This window comes from Engraulis encrasicolus, chromosome 24, assembly GCF_034702125.1.
Source record: "Engraulis encrasicolus isolate BLACKSEA-1 chromosome 24, IST_EnEncr_1.0, whole genome shotgun sequence".
In the NCBI taxonomy this organism is placed as follows: domain Eukaryota; kingdom Metazoa; phylum Chordata; class Actinopteri; order Clupeiformes; family Engraulidae; genus Engraulis; species Engraulis encrasicolus.
Window position 1 is genome coordinate 31,722,766 of NC_085880.1, and position 10,655 is coordinate 31,733,420.

Consider the following 10,655-nt stretch of genomic DNA (forward strand, 5'->3'; position numbering starts at 1 on the left):
GTGAATTATGCCTGTAAAGAGCCCAATTCAACCAGTTCAGGTTAAGTAGTTGAAGGAGTTAAGTTGTGCTAACATCATGCCAGACCTGAGGAAGCATTTTGGATAAATGGTGAATCGTAGCCAACAGTCAACAGGTAATCAACCTTTGATTACTCCAGACTCCAGACCGTGTTGATTTCACACTTACAGAGTAGATTTAAAATCTTCAAGACAATATTTGGTCTACTCTCTAAGTGAATTAACACCATTTTTACTTTTTTACTGTGTAGGTGAGGTTTATAGACAAACATCGGATGGATAAAAAAAAATCAGAGTGGTGCAAAGTACAAGTACTCTTACAGAGGTCATTACAACACTGGTAGTATGGTATTAGATATTTGAAACAGTGTAATATCATACTACTACTGTAATGTTGTAATTACATAAGAGTACTTCAACTTCTACATCAACTGTGGAAAAGACTCCAGCGGAACTCACGCGACCATAGTGCTCTGGCCCCAGCAAGGTATCCAGCAGCAGCGGCAGGTGTGCGTCCAGGTGAAGCTTGTGGCATAGCGCGGTGAGCTCCTCCTTGTCCAGGTATCCTGTGCCAGTGGTGTCACAGCTGTCGAATTCCTCCTTCAGCTGGGCCACATAGCGGTTCTGCTCTTCCTCATCCATCCCACCACATATTGCTGGGCAACGCCGCTCTGTCGCCAGGGACAGGGACAGGGACAGGGGTAGGGGTATAAGTGGGGGAGGGGGAGAGTGAGTGTCAGTAGGGAGAGCCACTGTGTCAGCGACACAGCAGCGGTGAAGGTGCATGTGTTTATGCTGAGCACTATGCCGCGTTCTGAAAAATACTCTGTGAAACGTCTGTGAAAGTTGTGCCACAACAAGGCGGGGGAAGTTCAACCCTAACTCAACGCCCTGCTCGGTTGGAGCTATGTTACCGTAAACTGTTACAGAGAGAGAGAGAGAGAGAGAGAGAGAGAGAGAGAGAGAGAGAGAGAGAGAGAGAGAGAGAGAGCGCGCAAGCATAGCTGTGGCTAGACATTTACTTCTCTCCAGCAAGCCGCTCAGTGCTCCGCATTCCAGCGAGAAGCGAGGGGCCAAAACCGTCTGCCTGGGTAGTCATGCCTCGTCGTACTCAATACCTCCTGGCGTTTTTTGAAGGTCTCAATTGTGCTGCTTACATAATATCAAAGGGGCACAATCTGCAAATTGCTGACCTCAGTCGGTACCCCAAACAGACAATTAACTGTTTTCAACAAGTCACTCATCACAAAGAATAGACTCTTAATACAAAGTAGGCCTACTTTCCAAAGAGTCTATGACAGCTCCAACTTGATAACAGATTGCATACGTTTCATTATTGCAAACGATTGATACATAACTGTATAGTGAGAGAGGGATGCTAAATCCATCATGCCAGTGATCCAATCATATGACCGTAGGCTAGGCGCTCTTTCCTGATCAATGGTTATCGTTTTGACCTATTTCCATACTTACTAGTAAATTAAGTTCGACTGAACATGAAGCCTACTCTCCTGGCACACCACTGGATCGTTTATCTTTTAGGAAATGCACATGCCCAACGGCAACGTTAACATCACAGTGCTGGGTCGCCTTTTGGGGACAATTTACTGTTTCGCGTCATGGTAGAGAGAATTCAAAAGACAGAATTAAAACAAATTCCAATAGCCGCTAACGGTAGCCGTAAGTGAGAACAATCCGCACAGGGCACTGAATAGAAACGGGGATTTACAGGGAAGGTCGTTGATCTTTAAGCCTAGCTCTGTGCTGTTTCACAGCGGCATGACTGATGTACGCTTCACCATGGGAACGGGACACAAAAGTGAAACAAAAGCTCGCACGATAGGACAAAAAAATGTTGGACAGCTCAACTTTTGCGCATAACCGTTGCGTAAAACGCAAGCTGCGTTCAGTTTTGTGGCACATTCACACTCCATGTTGCAGATAACGGAGAACATTCCAATTCGCATCGCCAACAAACATGAAATTTGAGTCTCTTACCGTTCCAACTGTACCGCGGTCACCACTGTGGAATTCACGTATGCGCTTTGCGCCTCGATTGTACTCCCATTTGGGGCTCTCGCGAAGTTATAGCCGAGTAAGGTGATGATTTTCACTTCTCACTTATTCACGACATCTTCAGGCTGGGGTCGTCTGCAAACGAGGAGGACAGACGTCGGAGCGAACTACATTCTGGAGGCCAGTGCTTGTGCTGAGAGATTCTGGCGCCTGGCACTGGGGGGTACTGAACTGAATGAGAGATGCCGTACCGTCCTAGAGGAACGAGCACCACATAGCGCCTCGCATCCCCTACCGGCTAGGCGGTGGGACCTGGATGACCGGTGTTGAACAGAGAGGGAGGGGGCAAAATCCCCATGCATGCTATTGTAAACACATGTTTCCATATTAGGGGTCTGACACACCAAGGCGGTAAAGCGGCGCGGAACGGCCACGGTTTTTACCGGCGTCAGTGAAAATACATTGAAACCTGTCTGTCCTTACACACCAACCGGCGGTAGTCGGGCGTCAGCGGCGCGGGAGCCGGCTCCGCGCCGCGCTGCATTTGGAAAATAGAACTCGAGCGTATTTTTCACGCCGGCGACCGGCGGTGTCTCATTCAAATGAATGGCAAAGTAGCATGCTAGCTTTGGCTGTGGCTAGGGTTTTGAATAGGACTGGCCGCGCACGCCGACGCTGTCAGTGTGCAAGGCAGAGAAAAGCACGCCGGCCAAAACTAAGCAGAAAGACCGCGTCCGTCCTGCGACCGTTCCGTTCCGCCTTGGTATGTTTTGGCCCTTAGGCCTTGAGCCAGGAACCAAAAATTGACCTCTCGCAATCGAATGGGTGGGCAAGTTCTAATATGTTTTTTTGACTTCTTGGACATCTCAAGTAAACAGTTTGGCATGATAACCATTGCAAACAGGTAGCTTTTTGGTAGTTATCATGTGTTGAAATGGTGGACCAGTAAAATGGAAATGTGAAAATCGGTATTGTGGTTCTTTGCTATTATGTAGTTTGTTGACCACACAAGGTGCTTGAATTACCTCAAGGATGCTTTCCCTTCTATTAAGACCCTACAGGGGTTGTTAGACCACACTAATAGGCCTCATAGAATCACCTCAGCAATATGTGAATGACAAAATGTGAACATATGAAATCCGTTTTTTTTTTCTTTTTTACTTTTTTTTTTACTTTTCCCCCAACAGCAAAACAACACCCAAAAACATAATGAACAAACATACTAACATGTGATAAAAATATACTGTACATTAATATGGCATGATAACCATTGCAAAGAGGTAGTTAGTGAAAGATCATGCGTTGAAATGGTGGACCAGTAAAACGGAAACGTGAAAACTGTATTGTTGTTCTTCGTTATTATGCAGTTTGTTGACCACACAGGGTGCTTACATTTCCTCCCTACATTTGCTTTCTCTTCAATCAAGACCCTAAAAAGGTTGTTAGACCATACCAATAGACCTAATATAATCACCTAAGCAATATGTGAATGACAAAATGTGATAAAAATGTGGGGTTTTTTTTATTATTAAACTTGTCCTGCAATAGCAAGAATAACATGAACAAACACCATGAACAAATACACATTAACCATATTAAAATAAACTAAAGACCATTATTTCAGTCCTCAAGATCTGACTCAGTCCAGTAAGCATCTGTAAATATGTCACCGTGATTATCCTCTTCATATACGCATGTCTGAAGTTTTTAGAGGGTTGTGCATTTTTAGCTACTTCTCAGACATTGGCAATCTGGCAGTTTACATTGATGGCTGCACTTGCAAGACATCAGTTGTAGCACTGCTTCAGGAGCTGGAGATTGCCACATCCACTGTATAGTGAGCTGGTCATTTTCACAGTTGGCCCAGCCATGGTCAAGTGGGCTTGGGATTTGTGGATGCTGCTGAAGACTTGCTATCAAGATGCCAGCCTGATAGTTGGCAAACATAGCATGCATGAGGAGGCAGTCCTCACATGGTGGAAGTTGGCTTGATTCACACTCTCCATGCTAAGTGTAGAAAAGCTGGTAGCGGGTTGTATTTATGTTCTACGTATTTGTCGATCCTATATAGAGTTGGAACCTAAATGCTTCATAAATACATCCATGGACAGCTCCAAGTCCTGTCCCAGCTTATGAAAAACTGTTTGAAAGAGCTCTGATCTCATCGTGAGCTTTAAGGCTCTGAGCTTTCCACGGACTGCACTGTCCTTTTGTGTTTTTATGATTATTTTTTGTATTTACTTTACACTATTTTTCTATTGTAGCCCTAGCGTCTTCCCCCTTTCATTAGAAAATGTGTATTTCATGTTAAGATATTCCCTATCACATAACCTGGTGGCTCGGTGGTACTCGCACTGGATACAAAGTAGTTCAAGAAAACTGTCACGTGGTGTACCCCGGCTGTCATGTGGTGCACCTCGGCCGGCTGGCTTTAAGGTCGTAACGCAGTCCCTCTGTTATAACCTTATTGCCACCAAATGGTAATGGCCAAGTCTTAATCGGTTACCTAAGACTTCCTGCATTGTTAGCAATGTTGTTATAATGTAGTTGAGCGTTTTCAGCCAAGAGTGAATTGGCCTGTCACCAGGCTCATTTGCAGTAGGAGGCTATCAGAGGTGGAAAGAATACTAAAAAACGTAATGAAGTAAAAATAGTAAAATACCATTACTTGGTTCAACTTCTACTCAAAGTAGAAGTAAAATTACCTCTTTAAAGATCTACTTGAGTAAAAGGTAAAAAAAAAAACTTTAAAAAATGTAATTTGAGTTACTTTCAGTTTGTCTTTCTATCGCTTTCCTTAATAGCACCATTCGTGACCTCTGTCTATCTCTACACATGTCATCTTCCAATAACCTGGCGATCGTGACAACAAAATTCTGTGTGCCCTGGTGTGGCAAAGTTGCAGGCCTAGGGTCAGCTCATTGATACAACAGACCATTACTCTGAATTTAGGGGTCTGGATTTCATTGTGTTAAGGACTGGGACCTTCAATTTCAAAGGCGGGGAAGCCTACCAAAGGAAATAGTCTGGTGGATTTCATTTAATTCCCAGTTGTGAGATTAAATTCATGAATAAGTTTTGTTAATAAATAATAAGTCTTGTATATCTTCTAAAAAACAGTTTTCAGGCTGCGTTGCTACTCCCTCAGATCTATGGTGTGTGCTCCACTATTCTCAGACAGTTGCTTGCAACTCTATTGTGTACCGTCTATGGGCTGTCGGACTAATGGTATGGGGCCGGCGGGCCCTAGAGAGTCATCCAATAGATTAGTCCAAAATAGATAATTTATGGTAAATGGTAATAACACACAATTTCCCTTCATGTCTGACAGATTTTCCCCTTTATTTCAATTTTGCCTTCCTCAGTACTCAAGGTAGATGTAAGTAAAATACTTGGGCCAAATTGTAATTTGAGTAAAAATAAAATCACCCATTTTAATAACTACTTTGGAAATTACAAGTTACTCATCAAAGTACTCAATTACAGTAATTTGAGCAAATGCAATTACTGGAGGTTAAATAACTTAAGTAAGGTGGTCCCTTGTCAGTATATCAGGAATATCACCACTAAAAGTGTATAGGCCTTTTCCTCACACGTGTGTTATGTTCAAGCATGCATGTACAAGAAAAGGTATTGTATAAACTTGAATTGATGTCTATCCCTGATATTGTCTAAAGGGTGCCTCATAATTAAGTACTACTTATTACTACTTAAGTGTTTTTGGGAAACTCAGCCGAAGACGATATTATAAGAGTTACCAGCAGGGACAGCCAGATGAAGGTAGATATTTGAGAAGAAGGAGACAAATGCAAGCAGAATCATAGAATCAACTCCATCTCTCAGGCACAGACACACAGCCACTGCCACACCAACACGCATGCACATTATGTGTTTTCTCTGTGTTTCTGGTAATGTGTGGAATGATCAAAATTTGAGAATAGCATAGCATATGAATCTAGAAACCACCACTTATTTTCACATAGTAAATGTACTTTGATTACCAGACACTGAAGCAGTAACTGTAAGGGAATGCAACTCTTCAATTTTTTGATTGTTAATAACGTAATCATGAAACATGTAATCTGTTATTCCCCGTTACTGGCCTGCTCTCTGGACTCTTCATACAGTATGTTGCTTGGAAGGTGGGGTGATCCCTCACCCCCACTACTTTCAGTGCACAGCGGGTCAGTCTGTTTATTTGGGACTTAACTTTTACTGTTAGATTTCCAAACCCAAGTGATTGTATCATAGGCATGCACAGATCTAGGAACGGACTTGGTGGTGCTAAAGCACCTGCTCCTTCACAGTATTAGACGAAAAAAAGGCCCATTTTGAAAGTTCCCTTTTTATTTGGTCACAATGTGTTCCATATTGGCATGATCATACGGTATAAATTCTTGAGATCAAAAGTATGTGACAATTCACCCTGATATAATATAGTTTATAATACAAGGGTGGGGAATGTAACTTATGTCTCAAGGGCCGTTTACGGCCCCTGATGTAATTTTAATCTTATGCAGTTTCACATGGAATTTGACATGCTTTGTAAAGAACTCTCAGAAATTTAATTTGCAATACAATTAAGTTATGTTTTCAGGGGACCTAGTGGAGCTGGGGTCTGTTGTGAAGGTGCCCACCTTCAATATAGGCCTAAACTGCAGGGGGAAATCCTGATTTGTGTTCATAGTGCAGCCTTTTATAAAACTTGAAGTGGCCCACGAATGAAAACGGCTCCCCACTCCTGCTCTAACCTAGCAAGGAAACTGGAAGTTCCATATGCCCCCCGCCCCCACCTTGAGCACCTGCCCCCAAAAATGTCTGTGCATGCCACTGGATTGTATAGTGTAGTACACTCTCAACAACAGCATGGTACAAAAAGGGACTTTATCCTCTCCAAACACCCTTAGTCAGTGTAAAAAGTGTAGTCTCTACTTCATCCAATAGGTCTTTGTCAACATATAAAATTAGTGTGTATGTAAATTAGTTCACATTTAAGTACATTACACTTCGTTTGGATAATGAAAGATAACTTTTAAGGAAACTTGTAATATAAAACCCACCTGTATTTTCACTCTTGAGAAATAAACCCTCATTTTTAAATGAAAGTCAGTGAAAATGGGGGCCTGAACTAAATTAAGTGGGAAATATGTGTAATGTGCCCTTTGAACTATCTAAGAATTTTGTATAACAACTTTTCCTATAAATATATTTACCTCAGAGTCATTTTTATGTTCAATTTATCAAGATATTAGCAAATTAGCCTAGGCGTTTTTAGTGTAAAATGGTTCAAATAAGAAATGCATGATAAATATGATAAAGCTACTGTTCTGCAAAGGTTATCATACCAATTCATAAACTGGACATATATAGCAATAATAAAATACCAGCAAGACTTTGCCCACCCTTTCGATTGCGATCGGTGGTCTGGCTCATGGACTATATCCTGAGATGGGAAAGATGGAGTGAGGGAGTAGAGGTGATTCACAAAATTGTAGCTTATATGGTGAACAATGGTAAAGTGAGAAAAACTGGTAAAGTGGTGCAGTTAACAATTGTCATCAATATCTTCATGTTGCTTTACTGTAGTCATTTACATCTTTTACATAATCTTTTGGATATATTTCCTCTACCATGTAATATTTTAAATATAATATAAAGTGTGGGTGTGATGTCTTCCTGGGGGTGTGATCAGATGTCATTCAAAGGCTGAACCAACAAAACCAATGATGTTGCAAATGGCATAGCAATCTGAGATCAATCGCGTTTTAAATATTGTTTGGTGACTTCATTAAGGATCATCTTGTTAAAAAAATATTTTAATGCACATTTTCCACTATCCCGCTTTATCAATGGCTTATGGACAGCAACAATTGTTATAGTGGGACAGCAAATTCTTTATTATTTTTCAATAAAATGTTTTGAACCCAAAGTGTGACCATATTTTGTTTAAATTAAGTTATTTCTGTTCAACTTCCACTTAGAGGCACTCTGTCAATAAGGTATTATGGCTTATGGGGCCAGTCTTCTACTTCCCACTCGACCAGCTGTCACACTTATTCATTTTCCAATGTCACCCAATGCATTTCAGGAACCAAAAAAACTATAAATGTATTTCTCGGAATTGTGGAAGCACTGGTATAGATGTCTATATGTATCTTAATGTCTTGATGTTTTCAATTCAATTCAATTCAATCCAGAAATACTCTGCCACGTATTGCTATTGGGTAGCCTATTGTAGGCCTCTATCAGACACAGATTAATCATATCGTTCCATCAATTAATACAGCAAGAAATGCTTTCATTCATGTATTCAAAACAAAAAAGTAGGCCTACACAAGGACATATTGCTGCCATGTTGGAAATCTCTCAAATCCTGTGGTAAGCCACAGACAAGTATCAGATAGACACTGCATCACAACGTTGGTGGAGATATCTGCCACACTTGACTCAAACGCCATTGGAATTAATGGGAGAGGCCACTGATTTTGTGGAGGACCGACATCTGAAAATATTTCTATCAACTGGAACTATTAGTGTGTGGAGTGTGTCCACAGACTGAACTAGTCACTCACTGAATTGGGCACAAATAGACTGGGTGTAAAAAAAAAACGAGGTTATTGATAATACATAGATATATATATTATATATATATATATATATAGTTTTTTAATGGTAGACCAGACAACGCCTAATAACATTATTTAGCATTTGTGGTCAACCTGTTATTTGTAGACTAGGCCTACATTATCCCTAGGCTACTGACTCAAAAACGTGTTAATTATTAGACTCAGTCATTGAGTTTGGTAATGGCTAAGTTTTGAACTTGCGGAAAAATGAAAGGAAAAGGAAACATACCAGTAATCAATTTGGTAAACAATCGGTAGCCTGTCCTGCTTTAATAAGGTCTTGGAGTGATTCTATAGGCCTATATTCTATATGGGCCTATTCTTCTATCTATACGCCTCTTACATTACCTAGAATTCTCACAAGATGGCGGCAGAGGTCTTCTTTATATACAGTTGACAGTTGTGTATCTTGATATTGTAGGCCTATGTCCTAATGGGGTATGTTTTATTATTAATCCACACAGTCAATATAGGGACTATATAGGGGTTTCTATCGATCAAACATGCCCTTAGGCTACTTAAAGGAGCAGTTCAGCTCATTTCAATATGCTGTTGTATTGCTTCCGCTACCCTTGACTTGTCAGCCTACCCGGTGACAGTGCATGTTTTGGCTCAGCCCTTTCCGAGATCTGAGCTATTCTTATTGGGGCAGATTTTGTTTAGGCCTACATTAAAAACTTTCTTATCATAGGCCTACTCCAAATATTTTCCAAAAAGTTATCGCTGTTTGCTTGTTGTCTGCTGATGTTGCATAATCTTCTGGATGTTTCTGGGAATAAATAAAAATGTTTATTTGAAATGTAAACAAACAACTGCTCCCATTACAATGAACAGGATCTCGGAAAAGACTAAAGAAAAAAATCTCAGGTACTGACAAGTCCAGGGTAGTGTGAGCATTACAACTGCATGTTGAAATTGGCTGGAGTTATCCTTTAACATATTGTAACATAAGAGGGGCAATTAAAACAACTATAGGCCTATTTTTGTTTAAAATAAAGGGTTCGGTAACACTTAACTTGACGCCGGTGTCATATGCATGTCATTACAGTGTCATAATAGTGTCATGACACAGTCATAGAGAAGTCAAAAACTTTTATGTCCATAGAGCTTGAAAGTCCCGCCCCTTAGTTCCGCATTTCACGGGACCTAAGCTGACCATCTAACAACATGGTAGCGAGTAAATATCTTCCGATCTCAGTCATTACATGCGCTGGGCTACAAATATGCTGTTTAAGAGGCTAGATAAAGATTATTCATGCAGAAGTAAACATGTTATGACTGTGGGCCTTAAGTGACATTCGGTTATGGCAAAGACAAGGTTGCCATAACCGAATGTCACTTAAAGCGGCACTATGTAGGATCAAAAGGTTAATTAATCACTGTCCCGAGTCAGCCGGTGCTTATTTGAGTCAATAGTAAGTAAACGATGACTCTCGCGACCATTTTCACGGTTGGCTGTCAGAGAACCCCAAATGTAACTTTTGACATAGGCCTAGCAACCCCTCGAGTGTCGTGAGAAATACTTCTCATGCGGAAAAAAACTCTTTAGACCTACATACCGCCAGATTTACATTTGTTCTATCAACTGCTGGCATTCTGTGATGGAAACATTCTCACAGCAAGCTTACTCAAACAGCATTTTTCATAACGGTGTAGATTTTGAGACAGGCATGACACGGGCATCATGCAAACTACTTAATCCTACATTGTGCCCCTTTAAGACCAACAGTCATAAAATGTTCAAGACATGGACATAATGTTTATGAGACATGCATAACACATTATGACACTATTATGACACTATAATGACATGCTTATGACAACGGCGTCAAGTAAAGTGTTACCAAAGGTTCCTTAGGCCTATTTGTATATTATTTATCAGCAAATGCTGTTCTTACAAATAATCACAGAGTTGTATAGAAGTAGAAGTAGACTACGTGTATCCTTACAGATGTCATTTCAACACTTGTGGTATGATATCATTTCAAATGTTCA

The 10,655-nt window shown here is 40.8% G+C and overlaps 1 protein-coding gene across 1 annotated transcript in view; it reads right to left on the reverse strand.

The window, feature by feature from the left end:
* The window catches only part of ninl (ninein-like), a 55,252-nt gene extending 52,975 nt beyond the window's left edge, over positions 1 to 2,277 (reverse strand). Inside the window, exons 1-2 of the mRNA XM_063191387.1 lie at positions 2,017 to 2,277; positions 478 to 689 (exon numbers count right to left, since the gene is read on the reverse strand). Of these exons, the coding sequence (XP_063047457.1) occupies positions 478 to 660 (183 nt within the window). The 5' untranslated portion in view covers positions 661 to 689; positions 2,017 to 2,277. The remainder of the gene's footprint in view (positions 1 to 477; positions 690 to 2,016) is intronic.
* Positions 2,278 to 10,655: the final 8,378 nt, after the last annotated feature.